At 35.1% G+C, this 18,353-nt stretch overlaps 1 protein-coding gene across 3 annotated transcripts in view; it reads right to left on the minus strand.

Moving 5' to 3' along the window:
- Positions 1-1,022: 1,022 nt before the first annotated feature.
- The window catches only part of SEMA5A (semaphorin 5A), a 664,838-nt gene continuing 647,507 nt past the window's right edge, over positions 1,023-18,353 (minus strand). For all 3 annotated transcript variants that reach the window (XM_043978814.1, XM_043978812.1, XM_043978813.1), the window contains 5 exons: positions 16,388-16,558; positions 13,400-13,555; positions 11,934-11,981; positions 5,892-6,103; positions 1,023-3,441 (listed from right to left, as the gene is read on the minus strand). In XM_043978814.1, the coding sequence (XP_043834749.1) occupies positions 3,322-3,441; positions 5,892-6,103; positions 11,934-11,981; positions 13,400-13,555; positions 16,388-16,558 (707 nt within the window). In that variant the 3' untranslated portion in view covers positions 1,023-3,321. The remainder of the gene's footprint in view (positions 3,442-5,891; positions 6,104-11,933; positions 11,982-13,399; positions 13,556-16,387; positions 16,559-18,353) is intronic.

An 18,353-nucleotide genomic window follows, 5' to 3' on the forward strand; every position in this document is an offset into this window, starting at 1 on the left:
TTGATGTTACTCTCCTAAATGGCTAACAGATGTCCACCTTTCTTATATACATATCTCTGGAGCTATTTGAAATATATACATATTAAAATAATGTGTTAGAATTTGGTTTCTCTTCTATTCTACAAATTGTTAGCATAGATATTAGCTGAAACTTTAGATTGTAGCCTTAAAACTGAAAGGAACCTTAGAAAGCATAAGATTCAAAATCTTCATTTTACATATAAAGAAAACTGAGGCCCAATAATATTAAGTGACTCCTATGGGGTCACAATCTATGGATGAAGTAGGATTTAAGCCTAAGTTTTCCTGACTCCAAGTTCACTACTCTAGTTACTGTATCATCTAAGGAGAGATTAACTTTGAACATTAGCAGGAATCACTACAAAAGAATCTAAATTGTAAGACTAAAAGATAGTTTTATAGTGAAGTTCACCTAACCTTCCATTTTAACCAATTTGAATATCATAAGAGGAACTCTGATTAAAATCATTTAAGCTCACCCTTCCTTCCAAAGATTCAAAACTCTATATAGCATTAAGGTGGTATGGGTTATGTATCTAGCTTTCATTTCAGTGGAAAAAGAAAATCAAGTTGTATAAGGAAAGAAAAGGGGTCAAGATATTCCTTAAAGTTTTTGCAGAAATGCAATGCTTTATAATAAAAAAGAATAATTTTATATATGTGCTTTCTTTTAGTGGTGTTCAGTTATTATTGTGTGGACAAATTGTGTAGTATCAACAAGAGATATGACAAGTAAAGTATATATATACACAAATGAAAGGAGTATAAAATTATTGAAAAAATTTTAAAAATCACATGGCTAAAATATTTCAAGTAGTATATTTTTTAGTTTCTCTAAGCTAACTGCCACTATTTAAAATTTGTAAAATTTGGAATGCAGAAAAAATTCTACTTGAATAGCCTGTAGGAAATAAGAGTACAGGATTTTGGCAGTGGGTTTCTTTAAATTGTATGTTATTTATGTGAAAATTTTGTTATTCCCGCCCCCCCCCCCGCCCCACAAGAAGCTGCAGAAAACTGATTATAATAGCAGATTGACTATCATTCTAAAAAACTTTTGCATCTAGTGAATTGAACTGGAAGCATTACTTTTCTTTTTTCCTAGTGGGAAAAATAGCATCACTTCTTAAGACAAGAAAATCATTTAGAGGGGAAATAGAAATAAATAGAAATAAAGAACTAACCAGGGATAGTACTTGGTCTTTATGGAGAAGTAATGGGATAGGCTGAGGCTTCTATGAAGAAATCAAAACAAACACCACAAATAGCAAAAACAATGAGGAAGCTGTTCTGCGTTTCATTCATTAAACATAAATCCACATACACACAACACAATCTGATGATGCATCCAAATAACACCTATGATACAAAATGAGCTCTTCATTGGAGAAGCACCCTGGAGGCACTGCACCCAGATGCCATCAGATTCCCAGAGATCATCTGCCTTTTAAAACTTCTCCACAGAGTAGTCCTTAAAAATATGCATAGAGGAGAAACTTTTCTCAATTTAACAGTAATACATGGTAGATCATGGGCTTTTTCTAACCTTAAATTCTTGCCTAGGTGTTTACAGAGTAAGACTTTCCCATCCGAACAGCCTTAAAAGAATCTATGTCATTCAATATAGTTACAGTACAGTTTTGCAAGTTATCAAGGTTGGTTTTCTGCTAAATGTAACTTCTGCATACATTTATCAGTTTGTTTGTGTGTTTTTGTTTTGTTTTGTTTTTGTCAGAATGCCAAGAGTTCTTCAGGTGAAGTGAGTTTTACTGTTGTTTTCACTTTAAAAGAAATCGTTCAAATAGCATTACACAATACAACAGTTGTGTAGCATCTGTTTACATCCAATAATTTGGCTTTTTTCAACCTTCTGGGAAATGTCTGTGGATAGTGCTAAATACTAAAGCACTGAAATGTTTCTTTTACCAAAAAATATTTCTCAGAACCTCTGGGCCAATTGACAGATATTTCTTTGTCTTTGTATGGCAATCCTTGAAGTTAATTGCCTCAGATGTAGGTTGACATGTTGTAACAACAGAAGGTACTCTGAGAACAAGGGCAGTGGCACCAAAGGTAAAGACTAGTTTTCAGTGCCCTTCCCTTAAGTTCCAGGCAGAAAATGATAGCTTAAAATTTAGATAGTATTAACTATTTACAGCATCTGGCTTATAGGAAGCCCAATTTAAACATCATTAATGCTTGTCAGGAGTTGTTTAACATATATCAGATACTTCAGGAGGATGGCAACAGTTGCCTTTCATAACACAACTGTTATGATATTTGTCAGAAAACCAGGCATTGGCAAACAGAGATTTGTAACCAGAAAAGCAGTTCTGTATTGTTCATTTGTTCCCTAGCCAGCCAAGCAAGGAATGGTAAGTCAATTATTATGCACTTAGTTAGTTCATGGTTGGCCTCCTTGAGCATCTCAATGGCCCAGATGTGTGGATCCCTTGTGCAAACAACATGGAGGGGAGTACTTTGGAATGCCATGCACGTCCAAATTTTAGGGGAAAAACTAGTTAACCAGTAACATGTAGAAACTTTCAAATGGAATCTGCACCTCATCTCTCTACCCTCTTCCCCAACTAGCAACAAAAATAATTAATGTGACAAGATAAAAGCTTGAGTTGCCTCAAGGGTTCATGTAATTTTCTTAGCAGAATTAAGCCATCTCATGTTTCCTGGCTTACTCAGGCTAGATTCCATTTCCAATCCAAAAAAAAGATGTTGCTTCCAAACATTCCAGCCAGAACATTTTTTAGATTGGGGAACATCTGGGGTCACTGTGGAACATCTGTACAGTAATTTTTTTCCTTCGACATTTTATCCAGTGTTGTGTAGATCTAAATACTTCAATTTAGAGAGATTCATCATTAATTGCTCATATTTGTCTTCTAGAATATCTTGAAAGGGCATACCTAAAGGAAGCCAATGGTAGTATATTTAATGGAATCTCCAAAGGCAGGTAGCACAATTACAAAAAAAGCTCAAGAAAATAATCCTCAATTTGTTAGAGAAATTTGACTGACCACAATTATAAAACTTCACACACAGCGGCATACAGTATTTCTCATGGCTCATTCAAATATGAACAGGTGCTGACCAAATTTTCATGATGTCACACAGAGTTTTGTTGTGATAGGGCACGTATTTTTGGCAGCAATGGGACACTGATGGTTTGAAGTGTGCTTGAAATGTCTCCAAACTTCATCTCTGAAGCCTCAAACACATGGGCAGTCATGTAGCACAGGCCTTGGGGAACAGGGGAATTATAAGAGACCCAAAATAGAAGAACTATTAGTACTCATCATAATTATTGAGATCTGTAAAATAGGCGTTAGAATAGGTCTTTGCAGTGAGATGTGGATTGAAGTATTTGTTTCTTTCCTCTAGGATCAAGTTGTTTTTGTTAAATGCCTGTAAGAAAGATAAAAAAAATTCACTAAGTTATACTTCTGAAATACATTATAGTAAGGAGTAGCACTTTCTGAGAACTTGTGTTCTTATATCAGCTCATAGGGGAAATATAATAATAAAATATTCCACCACCTTCATCATTTCCAGATCATATGCAACACTGTTGGAAAGAATATCTGGAAAGGGTCTATTTCTCAAAATATCCTTTTGAAGTTTCATTTAAAATCAGTAACTATTAGGAAATGTAAATCAGTTTATTCTGAAGAGAATTAAAGTGATCTACTAGAAAGTTTAGCTCACTCCAATGAGTCCTGAAGAACAGAAATGTGTAACATTGCTTAGTTCTTTACCTGCATAGTGGCCATCACAGTACCATATATGAAAAGGCGTGTGCTAATTTGCTCAGCTTTTCCTATTAAACCTCAGTCTTCGTCTTTCCACTGTTTTTTTTTTCCTCTTTGCCTTTTCTGCATTTGTCCTCTGTCTATAAGATAGTTCTTCCATATTTTACTAGTATAATGTGTCTGTTCCTAGAGGATCATAATTTGCTATTAAGAATAAGTTTCTTGTCCCTGTCAAATCCAATGTACTTTGACAGCTACCAGATGATTCATGAAAGATCAGAAAGAATTCAACATAAATATCTCAAAGAAATGGAATTTGTGATCATCAATTTCAAGGTAGTCAAGTCCTGGTGAAATTTGATGACTGGCTACAACTCGAGTTTTTCTGTGCTCTAATTCTAATCTCTCTGATATGCCCATAATAACATTGATGGTCAACATTAAATGGCATGTTGGACCATAGCTTTAAGTAAAATTCTTAAAAGAATTCTCCCTTATAAAGAATATGATAGAGTAAAAAGAGCACTGGCTTTAGAATCATAGAATATCGGTTCAAATCCTCTCTGTGACACTTATTTTCTATGTAACCATTGTTTAATTCACTTCACCTGCCTGACCTCGGTCTCCTTATCCATAAGATGGTGTTAGATTAGCTTTTAGTCCTTTACAATTTTAGATCTATGACCCAATTACTTATTATTAAAGCATAGCTCAATACTTCCCTCAGGCTTTCTCCAGGGACACACCTCAGAAATAGAGAACCTTGTCACTCACAGTCTTTTTTTCATCTAACTTAGTTGATGTACTTCATTCATTCTGGTTGCTAGTATAATTAGGCAACCCATGTAAAAAGCAAACTGTGGGGGCAGCTAGGTGGCCCAGTGGATAGAGCACTGGCCCTGGATTCAGGAGGACTTGAGTTCAAATCCAACCTCAGCCACTTGATACTTACTAGCTCTGTGATCCTGGACAAGTCACTTAACCCTCATTGCCCTAACAAAAGAAAAGGAAACTATCAAGTCTTAGTCCAAATGAGGTTGGACTGCTGCTAATAGAGAGGAAAAAACATAGATAATTCAGGAAATTGTGACACAAAGATTTAGAGATTCAAGTTCTCAATATTTAGGTGTTCATGGAACAAGTTATGGTGGAGAGGCATTTAGCAATAGAGGGAAAAATAAACTTCTGAGAAATAAGGACAGAAACACAAAGATTGAAAGGGAAATGATGAGCCTATTTGGAATGTCCACGTTTAATTCCCTTCAATAAAATAAATTCTACTCAATTATAGGCTATGATATACTGGGAAAGGGAACTTATCAAAAGCCTCCAGAGCTTTCCTGCTTGTGCATCTCATATGTTGGATGGCAAATAAATTCAATCTCCATTCCCTCAGTTTTAAAGAAGAAATGCTGCTAGTGAGGCTTGATGGGTCATGTGTCCCTTGGAAAAGTTAAAAATTTATCAACTATTTTCCATACCAAGCATCATTCTTCTGATATGCAAAAACATACAGTATTATTTTTTAAGTAATTAGAAAAGAAAAAAACCTGTAGAGTCCCATGAAATATTTATTTTATGATATTCCCAGAATTCTACCTAATTATTCTTTCCTGAAAATAACTCATGAATCTTTTTGTTTCCTTTTTGATTACCTCTATTTATATGACTTTCTTCACTTCTGCATAGCTATTTAATTTGCTCTAATTCTATAACTCACCTCTGAATATACAAGCATTTTTAGGGATATAGAAGAGACAGAATTTAGTGTGACAAGCATAATATTTTTACTAAAGTTTAGTAGTTTCTGATTTTTCACAAAGATTTCAAATATTTACCAAGATTTCATTTGATGCTATCTTGGTATACCTTTATCATATACTCTCATTCTTTCTCCCTCTCCTTCTCTCAGTCTGTCTCTTCTCTTCTCTCTCTTTCCCCAACTCCTCTCTTTCCATCTAATATAATTAAAGATTTAAAGCAAGAATTCTTGAAACCTGAACTCCTTAGATAATTGACTCAATCTTTCATTGTGTGTGTTTGTGTGTGTGTGTGTGTGTGCACATGTGTGTATGTTGCCTTCATACTGTCTCTCCAATTTCTTACCTTGATGGCTTCTACAGAATCATATTTATCCAGTTTGTTGATGTGGTTAGTTATGCTTGTATTAAGAGGAGCTGGTGAGACTGGATGGATGACAGTAGCATCATGAGCCTGCTGCTGGTATCGCTGGCAATATGTGTAGATAAGCAGGGTAAGAAGGCAACCAAGAATAGAGCTGCTTAATCCCACTGCAATCATATGGAACATGTTGAACTCTGAAAAGCATATAGTCAAAGCAATATTATATTTCATACAGACATGTCATGTAAAAGCCCAAAGTCCTCAGATGACAGAAGTCCTGGGGATCTCCCAAAATAAAAGAAATTATTGTCTCTTCCTTTAAGATATCATTCTCCCCAAGACTGTTTACTGAACGACCAAGTATGTTCCAAGCCAATGCTCTTAGAAATTATAATCTGCTTTTTATACAACACCAAATATTTAACATCTTAGCAAAAGTCCCTCCTTTTGTAACCTTCATAAAAGAATATTCCCTTTTTTTTTCTCCTGGTGTATTCAGTGGATACAGTATTCACTCTGTATTTATAGACCTTCTAAGTAATGTGCTTTTTCCTCAAAGTATCATTTATTAAACCTGAATAAGAAAATGCATTTATGACATTGAACAAAGGTATTTACATTTTCATGAAAAGCCTCCTTTTAATTTTGTATTTTAATGTAAATTCACCTAAAATGAAAAGCTGCCCAAACCTACTTATATAGACTAGATTTTCAATAGATTTGTATAAATTCAGTGCCTTATCCCTTCTAACAATATCTGATTTGTTTCTTATGAGCCATATTTATTGGATTATAAATATTAGCCATTTCAGCTATTATTAACTCATTTGTCCTTATCTCTGTATTAGAACTGCTTTATATCATGACTAAATACCAAAGCAAGGTCTCTGAAAGATTTTACTAACAATACCAAAACTATTGAAGGGTCTGATAGATTCAACCTGGTGATGCTTGGATAACTGAATACTACATGTAATAAAATTCTGCATCACACACTACTCCACCCCCACAATGTGTATGGAACAGGAAACTGTTGGCAAGTGATTTCTTGGCTAAATCTTCCCAACTCATAATTCACACACTAAAATCAGATCAATACAATACTGTCCCAGCAAGGGACTGGATTCTGGAGTCAGAAGACTCAAGTCTTGGCAGGATTTTGACCAGTATTTTATAACCCTAAGTAATTATTTTTATAGTGACTTTCTCATCTTTCAAAGGTTGTGTGTGTGTCCAGGAGAGGGGACAGAGATGAGAGTATTGGATACCAGCATTACTGTAGAAGATTGTTTTGGGGAAAGTGCTTTGTAAATGTCCAAATGTTTTATAAAAGGGAGCTATAATGATACTCTTGAAGTTAGGGTTACTCTTTTAAATAGCATGCCATTGCCACCTAAATTGCTGTAAGAAACACCTTCAGATAGCCTCTATAGCCATCAATTTATTGATGAAAACATGGCACTTTCATCTTAGAAGTGCCCTTTCCTTAAAAGGGGTATGGTGGATAAGCTGCTCAATCTTTGTTTTTTAGTCTTGTCTTGTGATTCACTAATTGTAATCCCCATTCCTTTGCCCTCTGGAATATCATATTCCATGCCCTCCAATCCTTTAATGTAGAGCAAAAGACTGCAAGGGTCTCAGGAGTTCAGGAAATAAGCCTTATTTTATTAGGCATCCCAGAACCAGGAAGTAACATTGAGCTTGTTATTAGAAGTGAGGTCTAGGGGGCAGCTAGGTGGCACAGTGGATAAATCACTGGCCCTGGATTCAGGAAGACCTGAGTTCAAATCCGAGCTCAGACACACTTCCTAGCTGTGTGACCCTGGGCAAGTCACTAACCCTCGTTGCTCTACCAAAAAAAAAAAAAGTGAGTTCTAGTCCCAGATATAATGCTTATTTGTGTATAGCTAAGTCTCTCAACTTCTCTGAACCTTACTTTCTTCCTAGACAATAAGGGGGAAAGTATCCTTCTACCTACCTCCCAGGAAAGAAACTTATGCAAACATGAGTCACCCAGACAATTACTAAAGTCTTTCAGATTCAACATTGATATATTCCTTTTTGCATTATTTTCCTTCCCAAAGTGATTCAACACTGGACTCTTAGTAGTCTACAAGCTTTAAAGATATAGGAATAGGATCCCTAATTTTATTCTGGAACCTTAAAGGAGTTACACTGCCATAAGTGACTGGAGAAGCACAACTTTGAAGAATGCAACTCTAGAAACTAGAGAAGATCTTCTTTAAAGACCTGCCAGCAGCTGTAGACTTAAGAAATTGAAAACAATAATCCATGTAACAATTAAAATCTTCATGAATTTAAGAAGTGTATTTGGCAATGTTGTCATAAGAATCCATTTGGACAGCAACATCAGATATCATTTATAGAAGGATTTCGATTAATGCATATTTTTTCTTCCCTCTTTTTTTTTTTAATTTCCAGGTCATTTTATCAGTTTGCAGCAATATAAAAGGTCTTGATAAATCTTTAGCACTCATTAGTTTTCCAAGATAAATTTTCTAGTCACTTCTTGAGCTAGATAGATTCAAAATCTTAATTGGGTTCGATAAGTGATCCAGGAACTATTCTAACAATTCCTTGATAAAATCCACTCTCCTAGTGGAGCTAAAAATGAGATGAGCATGTGTTTGATTTTTTTTTTTGTATGTGTGGAGCAATGAGAGTTAAGTGACCTGCCCAGGGTCACACAGCTAGTAAGTATCAAGTGTCTGAGGTCGGATTTGAACTCAGGTCCTCCTGAATCCAGGGCCAGTTGAGCATGTGTTTTTGAAATTTTTAAAAATTGCTATAGGTACATACACAAGTTGTATAAGCAGATATTGATTTATTAATATTATACCAATAAAGGATAGACCATGTGTCTCCCTAACTTCTCATGTTCTTACGCTGTGGGGTAGAGAAAGCATGGAGAGAGACAGAGACTGTGTGGTTCCAGAGAACCAAGAGAAAAACCCAGAAAACCCAGCAGACCCTGAAGACCTCAAATACGAAGAAGACCCTTGTTGTCCACCAAAGACTCTTCATGGAATCTTCCAAGGTTTTTTAATGCTCTTTTGATAGAAGCAGGCCATTACACATTGATCAAAGGTAATTGGTTAGCATCATTTAATTCTGTTGGTTGACATTATTATTATTTTTTTTTTGCAGGGCTGTTAGGGTTAAGTGACTTTCCCAGGGTCACACAGCTAGTAAGTATCAAGTGTCTGAGTGTGGATTTGAACTTAGATCCTCCTGAGTCCAGGGCTGGTGCTTTATCTACTGTGCCACCTAACTGCCCGGGTTGATGTGATTTGAAGGTAGACTATATAAAAATGAACTCTAGAAGTGACATCAGGGAAAAAAATGCAAAAGACCTTCACTCAAATTGCTTAAAGCAAAGTCCATTATCTAGGTGTAGTTTAATCCCATCAGTCTTTCACTGATCTAGACAAAAGAATTTATTTTCATGCCTTTTGTTCCCTTGGGTTTGTCCCAGGTGAGATTTGATGAAATTTCTAAAGGAGAGCTCCACTTTCTGGAGTGGGTGGGAGCTAGGGGGTGGAGGGAAAGGACTGAGAAAATGATCTCTGGGTCTGCCCCCAAAATCTATTATTAATAATTATTTTCTCACAAGCAAGATTTAATTTCATTTTTGTTTTTGTTTTTTTTTGGTGAGACAATTGGGGTTAAGTGACTTGCCACAGCTAATAAGTATCAAGGGTCTGAGGCTGGATTTGAACTCAGGTCCTCCTGAATCCATGGCCAGTGCTCCATCCACTGTACCACCTAGCTGCCCCAAGATTTAATTTTGAATGTGTTATCATTTAAATATATATGTGTACATATAGATACACTTTGTATATATATATATATACATACATAAATGTAAATATATATATATATATATACATAAACACACATGCACACACACACACACACACACACACACACATATATATAATGTATATATACACACTGTATATTGCTATTAGGAACTGCCCTGGTCAATATTATGGCTGAGTATGTCCAAATGAAAATATCCTCTGATGCCCTGACTTCATTTTATTATTATGAAAATTAGATGTATTAATATAATCCATATTCATATACTTCATTATTTGTCAAATGTATAATCTCTGCAGGTGCATTGGAGAAGGTTAGCACTAGCTGACATCTTTACATCAATTACATAGAATCAAGGTCTGCAAACAACTAAAATAGCCATATAAAAAGGAGAATTTCAATAGCAACACATTTTTTTCTGCCTAATAAAATATGAGTGCCTAGGAAATCCTACCCCCCCTTTTTTTTACTCATTTAGTATTTCTGTTTTTCTCAGAGGATGTTTTATGTTGTTCTAAGGGTGATTTGGATACACATTCAGTAGGTACAATAAGCTGATTGTTCTTGATAATTCCTAAAGATCTCTGGGGGCACAGAAGGAAATGAGAATTTCACTAAAATCCTTTATGATTTTGACCATTCTGGCAAGGTTCTCTGTTTTAAGGTTATCTGGATCATGCAGGTTAAAGGGACATATAAAACGTACTTGAATGAGTTTTAGAAGAGAATCTAACAACCCTCAGAAACGTTCTCTTCTAATCTGTCACCTGACTGTGCATAATCATACAACCAGCTTTATGCATTGTTCACCATTTTCTTTAAGCCTAGTTTGGATGATTCAAACAATTATGAATTGAATGTTAGAAATGATGTAATCCCTGAACAGAGTCCTCCACTTTCTAAGGCAAAAGTCAAGCTGAAGGGATCTCTGTCACCAGGTATAGAGGATATGGACATTCAAGGAGAGTTTATGGATTCTAGTCACTGGTGGCCCTGTTCTGAAATGGCTCTGATTTACCAAATCTTAGGTTCTGAGTTAATTCTACAAGGTGGATAATTCATAGACAGTCAATTTATTCTTGGGTATAATTTATTTTGTGGTGCAATCAATGAATATGATATCCTCAAGAAGGCCATAGGAGGATTCATATGAGGGAACACATGGCTTCTTAGAATCTGACAGCAGAAGGATGATCAGAAAAGTCTGCTCTAGGCCATTAGATAAATATTCTGTTAAATCAGGGTTATGAATCAAGGGGCAGGCATCTGACATTGTTCTTCCGAACACCAAACGCTGATCTAAACCACTTTGCAAGCACAAGGGGAAGCCTCTTTACTTAGTGAATTTCTGGGATGGGTTCTGTGGAGGGTATTGGAGAGCAATAGGAAAAGTGAAAAATTTTGACAGGAGTGGAATGTATAGTCCTGTTGGGCAATGACTATGAAAAGACTTTTATGTAGGATCCTCAACTTGAATATTAAGTCATTTTGCCCAAGGTGCACCATATTGGCCTTGTCAGCTATTTTCCTTTAATACACTCCAGCAATGGTGTGAAATTTAGGTACTCCTCTGAACCAGATTAAAATGTAATTGGGAAATGGTGAACAAAATAAATAAAAATGGAATACAAGATACATAACATTAATTTGTGGATTTTTAATTCTACAAGTAGCCTGACAGCATCTATTTCTATTTGAGTTTGACAGCACTGGAAAGATTTTTCCTGTATAAATAGGAATTTCTGGCTGTCAATCAACACAAGATATACTATTTAGTTGATTTCTAATATGAAGAAAGAAATAGGATTAACAACTTTCCTGGGCCACTATATATTCTATACATGGTGTTGGAATGTATGGTTCCATCTTCATCCAGTCAGGTTTTGAGTTTTGAGACTTTTTCTGACTTGGACTGAGATTACAAATTGAACAAATCACTTAAACTCCACTTTACTCATGGGAAATCTAACTGAAGGCTTCATGTATTTACAAATTATTTCCCATTAGTACAACTGCTGACACAGAGGGAGTCTGGGGCCTCTAGAGTGTCTCTAGTAACTTAGAGTCTGCCTTTCTTAGCCAACAGGAATGAAAGCAAAATGGAAACCATGGGAGGTAAAATAGCATGGTAGAAAATCTAGAAATAAGTGAATCTGACATTAATAAAGAATAAAAACTTACCACCACATCTTTTCTCTTCTACACTACTTGATCTTGCAACAGATATTTCTGAAAGAACAAACAATATATAATATATAAAATATATAAATAATATAAAAAGATATAAAATGTTTTTTCTGTTGTTTTCTTATTGCATATAGGAGGCACTTTAAGCCAAATTCTCACAATTTTGCTTATTATGAAGATAATCCTTAATAGAAAGAATCCTGGAAAATATGCCCAAGCTTTCCTTTATATGAAAATTATGAATTATGCCTGCTTATCTTTTTAAATTTTTTTGCCCTTTGGATATTGTTTTGATTTTCACTGTTCATCCATCAATAATTGATGAGACTACCTTGACTGCAAAAAAAGAATCTACCATAAAGATCAGATACTTGAAGTATCTTTCCTTTGGCTGAATATATTAAATTAACTTCAAAATAATAGCAGAGGTTGTGTTGGTTTTTCTGCTAAACTGTCCATCACCAGCTGTGAAACTGTGAATAGTCATAGCCTGTCAATTGCTTGCCTTAGATCTTCACTTTTATATAAAACCCAAATTGTCTTATTTCCTGCAGTGTGGAATCAATCTACAAAACATCAAAGGAAGACATTACCAGCCAAGTAAAGGAGTTTATCAGAGAAACAATTTCACCTCCTCCTTTATGTAATGTCACATCCAGAACTGCAAGTGGGATATCAGTAGAACTAGAAGCTACCTCACTGTTTTAATGTCCCCAGGGGACAAGGCAATTAAGGGAGCTCTGGAATGTTCTATACTTCTTTTCTTTGTTAGAATTGAAAATCAAAATTTTAATTATATTAAAATGAAGAGCGCTAGTTTTGCATCTACAATGTGCTGTAATGTTGAATATAGTTAAAGATAAAGATCTCTCACAAATAAAATTATCTTAGTCATATACATAAAGAAAAAGCAGGAATTTGATTTAGTAATATAATTCAATTTTGAAATGCCACATTCTTATTCCAAAGGTTTACTTACACATTCCAGAAAAATGTAACATATACACATGTATATGTGCCTGTGTATAAATGCATATGGATACATATGTATATGTGTCTGTATTGTTGTCAACCTAAAAGCATAAAGGAGTTAACCTATTCTCTAATACAATTGCTATGTCTAGAAGGCAGTGTGGTACAGTGGGAAAATAACTAGATTTGGGGTTGGAAGCCCTGGTTTAAGGTTCAAGCAATGCTTTTTATTGTGACTTTGGGTTAATCACTTAAGCACTCTGAACATCATTTTCTTCATCTGTAAAATAAGAAGGTTGGACTAGAAACCCTAAGCTCTAAATTTTTGACTATTAGTGTCATCTAGAAATAGCAGTGGGACTTTCCAGCTTCTCTAATCGAAAATACTTAACTTAATATTAATTTAAATAACTTTGCACTGATAAGTGAATGATTTAATACAGCTTACTTTTTAATCAGGATATATAGATATAGATACTTAATCTTACCTGGAATGAAGTTGGAATCAAAAACACAAGACCGACTTTCTGTGGTATTTCCAGAACATTGGTTGCCCACAGGAAATAAAATGATACACTGACGGACCCGGAATTGAGTTCCAGAAGAGTCACACTCAGACCAGTCTGACCAATCAGACCAGCTATCTGCAAGAGCCAGAAGAAGAAGAAAGGGAAGGTACAGAAAATATTTCACATTAAAATCTAATCCACCAAAAGAAAATGGTATAAAATCAAGCCTTTATTTAATGCAATTTAATGTTAAGGCCCATCAGTCAACAGCCATGGATTCTAAGCCAAGCCTTAAATAAATGTGCCCCACACAAAATACAGGATTTTTTTTTATACTTCAGTGTATCTTTTTTTTTTCATTTTTCTAATTTATTTAGAGTGGTTTTACTTGCATTTGGCCAATAGTATAAAAATATGTTTGCCTCTGTAGTAGTTAATGTGCAAAAACTATCAGTACTGTGGCACAAAATAAGCAACATACCCCACTGCACAGTGTATGTGTATATATGGAAAGAGATCAATCCTTCAGAATGTCTTGCTTAACAATTCCTCCAGAGCTAATCTTCAATATCAAGACAATAATTCTTTGTTACGGAGAAAGCTCTAGGAAGTGAACTGAAGTTTTCAGTTACCACAACAGCCTTTATCTTTAGTTATAAATAATAATGCCACTCACTTAATGTAGGAAAGACTGATCTGTATAGCAACCAAACTGATTTTTTCCCATTTCTACTATTAGGCCATTTATTCTAAAACCCCCAGTCAGTAACTGGAGATCACAAGGAAAGGACCCTGGTCATGGCCAAAATTCAAAGGGGTGTTAAGTTACCTGATCTAATGTATTACATTCACTAGTGTTTCTAATATTGACTATTGGGAAATGAAAGAAATGATGCTAATTTTGCTATCATTTTAAGCTTTAAGAATCAAATCCTGTGAATTAATTCTTATAACCTAAACATCAATTTTTGAGATAGAAGTTCCACAAAAGTAAGACAATAAAAAAGTAACTCTTTTGCCCTTATGAATTCTGCATTGTACAAGGAAAAGAAGAAATCTAACTTTGCCTTTGACACTTAGAAATAAATCAAAATATCAACTCCAAAACTAAAAGGAAATGACAATTCAGTCAACTTCATTTTTTTTTCCAGAAAAAGTTCTATTCGTAAAGTGTTCTGCTATGTGCGAGGTACTAAACTAGATGCTGGATATACTGGGATGAAGAAAACGACAATGCCTCCTCTAAAGGAACTAAAAACCTAGTAGGGAGATAAGGTATACAAAAAATAATATGAGTTTGAATTCAGTATGCACAAAAGGAGAGATGAAACAGGCAGGCATGAAATGGGGGGGGGGGAAGGAAGAAGGACAAAAAGCACCATCTCTAGCTGGCTATATGAAAGAAAACATTTCTAGATTCAGAGTAAAATGCTGGGAAACAATGTGTAATTTTTACGGTGAACCCCCTACACATCCTAGATATTCAAACAAAATCTTTGTTCATAAACTCTTTGATTTAAATTAACTAAAAGTTATAGTAAAAAGTCTTCCAGATCGGATGCTTCCTATACATGATCCTGACATGGCCCATTAAACCCTGACCATGCTTCATCCATGTTGGCAACAAAATCTTACATTTTTATTTCAGATCATATCTCTATATTGTGGAAATTTATTTTGATTTGGGGACCCTACCTTTAGGCTGAGATTAGAAAGCCTTAGGCCCTCAGGGTCTCTCCCCCTCCTCCTCAGCTTCAGCTGAGTGGAAAAAGCCCCGTGGGCTATACAAAACGCCAGGTCAGACAGCTGGGGGGAAAAAAAGCCCCCAGCTCCCTCCAACCTGAGCAGAGCTATCCGAAAGATCCTGGATGGCCTGTGCTGGGGCACGTGAAGGGGGAGAGCACCCCCCCCCCCAGCTGCAGCTCTGGCTGGTGGATTAGCTTGGTCTGTGGGGGCGAAGGAAGCCCCAAGATTTGAGTGGAGAGAAGAAAAGGTGTGTATATATAGACCTGGGAGTTAGACTAGAGAGGGGACGGACTAGGAAAAAGAAGACTCGAGGATGGACTAGATAGAGGGGTGACTGGAGGGGAGCGCGGACAGGACGAAGCAGACAGACTGACCAGGAGGCAGCACAGAAGCAGGTCAGCACAGGGTACAGATTGGAGAAAGTGAAGATTAAGAGGAGTTAGAAGAAAAAAGCTGACCAGGGAAAGTGTATCGTGCCCTGAGGCCGAAGGCAGCTAAGGCCCTTATTGTATTCAAGAAGTTCCAGGCGGGAAAGAGAAGCAGTGGAAAGAGACCACCGGAAAGCAGTCAGGTTGTACACTTTATTTCCCTGTATTCCTAATTTGAAATGGTATCTCGTAAATAAACTCTGCTTTGATTATTTAGTTAAGAGGCTTCTTAATCTTTAGTCTATCAGTTTGGGAGCAGTGTGGTGGAACTTTACAAACGGCCCACATTAAATTAACGAAGTCAGATAGCCAAATAGTCAAAAGTCCCCAGATTAGTCCTCCAGTCAGATTAGCCCCCCAAATTAGGCTAGTCAATTCAAAAATATTTCACATTTGAATGGCGACCACAAAGGGACTTACGGCCCAATTATAATTTTTCTAAATTTATCGTTTTTCATATAATCATAATTTTTCATAAGTACAGTTATATATAATTTTTCTAGGTTAGTTATAGTTATGAATAATTAATTTTTTACAATATAAATTTAATTTTTCTGTCATAAGCTTGTTATGATCCATGTTTTCTTCTCTTCTTATCTAACTGGATATATTGATTTTTGTTTTTGTTCTGGTAAGAATAACTTTATAATGACCAGTTAATATAGTATACAAATATAAGTATGTGATATTGAATTTCTTAATCTTCTATTATTTAATGGGTTGTGGATAGTGTTATCCAGAACTGAAAAAATAAATCAACACCAGTAAGAAGAGAAATAAGTTAAATGTTGACCTGGACATGGTTGTGTGTTGCAGAGGGCCTCTTCAGTATGGAGCCCAAGGCATATGTCTCCTCCATATGCTGGGGCAGGGTTTGTACATGAACGAGTTCTCATATAGTGTCCACCTCCGCAGGTGGCTGAGCACTTTGACCATGGTGACCAACAAGACCAAACACCATCAACTGTAAAGGAGATAGAAAAATATAAGTTGTTATTTTTTCAGTTCAATTAATTTATTTTATTCTGATTCATTCAAACTTTAATTCACTCATTTAGTCTTTTTCATCATTAATTACGCAAATGTTTATTAAACAGCTATACTCAGAACAATATTGTTCTGATTTTTAAGATATAATATACATATGAATACAACTATATGTACATATATACCTATATAATGGTTCTAATGTCCTCAAGAAGCTTAAACTTAAATGGGAGAGATGAGAATTGTATGAGAAAAAAATGGAACCAAAATCTCAATATTCTTTGTTATATGGCTCACGAAAATTAGGGTACACACTACAGTTACAGAAAGGGAAGCTTGATTTGGGTTCACCAAATCATAGATCTACAGGGACATCTGAGGGACATCAAAGGTCCTCTAATTACACTCTAGTTGAAATAGTTTGAGCTAGGATTTGAACATTGGTATTTTGACTCCTGAGCCAATGGTGCATCCACTGGACCATGATCTTCCTTCTCTTCTGACAAGGTGGTTCTGTAAGTTGCTCTAACTAATCCAACTTATTGAGAAGTCAGGGATCCCCAGAGAAACAAAAGCAGGGAAAGCAGATGGCAAGTAATGGACAAGAATTGGAGGAAGTCTTCAGCTGCTGTGATCTCAGATCAGTGATACTTAACTAGTCAGTGTGCCAGTGTTATATAAGCTTCCTCATGCAATTGTAAGCTTCATGAGGAAAGGAAGAGTTCTATTTTTGCCTTTATATCTGAAGCACTTATTACAACACCTGGCTCATAGCAAACACTTATAAAAGCTTACTTTCTGATAGAAAAACAGAAGAATACAATCTGCTAAGGACATGAATTTTTATAAAAAAGGAAGTGGTGAAAATATATTTAGAAAAGCAGAAATATTTCAGATAGCTGTAAAATACTATATAATTTATTATGTTCCAAAAGACAAACAATATAAATGTAAATATTAAAAGTCACATCATTTAAAAAATTTGAAGAGAATTGCAACATATATCTTCCAAAGCCCTAAAGAGGTAGGGAACACATAAGAAAACAGAAATATATGCATATATATATATATATAAATAATATATATATAAAAAACAGAAATATATGCATATATATATATAAATAGGGCAAAACTGACATTTTTTATTTGAAAGTTTTGAAAGTCAGTAATACTGGAAGAAGGAAATATAGATATGTAAAAATTTCAGTACACATTTCTGATAAGTATGATATTTGTTATTTTTTTCAGTTCAACTAATTTATTTTATTCTGATTCATTCATTACATCTCTGACAGGTAGTCAAAGTATATAAGTAGTTTTCAAAAGAATAAATTACAAACTTACAACAACCATCCAGACAAGGGTTCATAACCACAAACAATAAGAGAAAAAAAATGAAAATAACATCTAACTATGCATACATAGATCTATTTCTATACATAGATGTATGTATGTATGTATATGTGGGTATCTAAATGTGCATACATGTAGGTAGAAAGATCTAGGTATATGTATGTGTGTGTGTGTACATATGTATGTGTGTGTTTATTAGATGTATCAACAGAAGTAACTTAGCAAAGATGGGAGAAAATAAATACTATAGGAGTTATGGAAACACAGCCATTCTTGTTTAATGAAGTAAATCTGTGACTTTGTCTAACTAATCCAGGAAATGTTTTGAAATTCTGCAAGTTACACAATTCTTCATATTCTTGAATCTTTTCCACTATTGAATTCGTAATAACAGTAAAGTTAATATTGTTTTGGTAATA

This window comes from Dromiciops gliroides, chromosome 1, assembly GCF_019393635.1.
Source record: "Dromiciops gliroides isolate mDroGli1 chromosome 1, mDroGli1.pri, whole genome shotgun sequence".
Taxonomy (NCBI): Eukaryota; Metazoa; Chordata; class Mammalia; order Microbiotheria; family Microbiotheriidae; genus Dromiciops; species Dromiciops gliroides.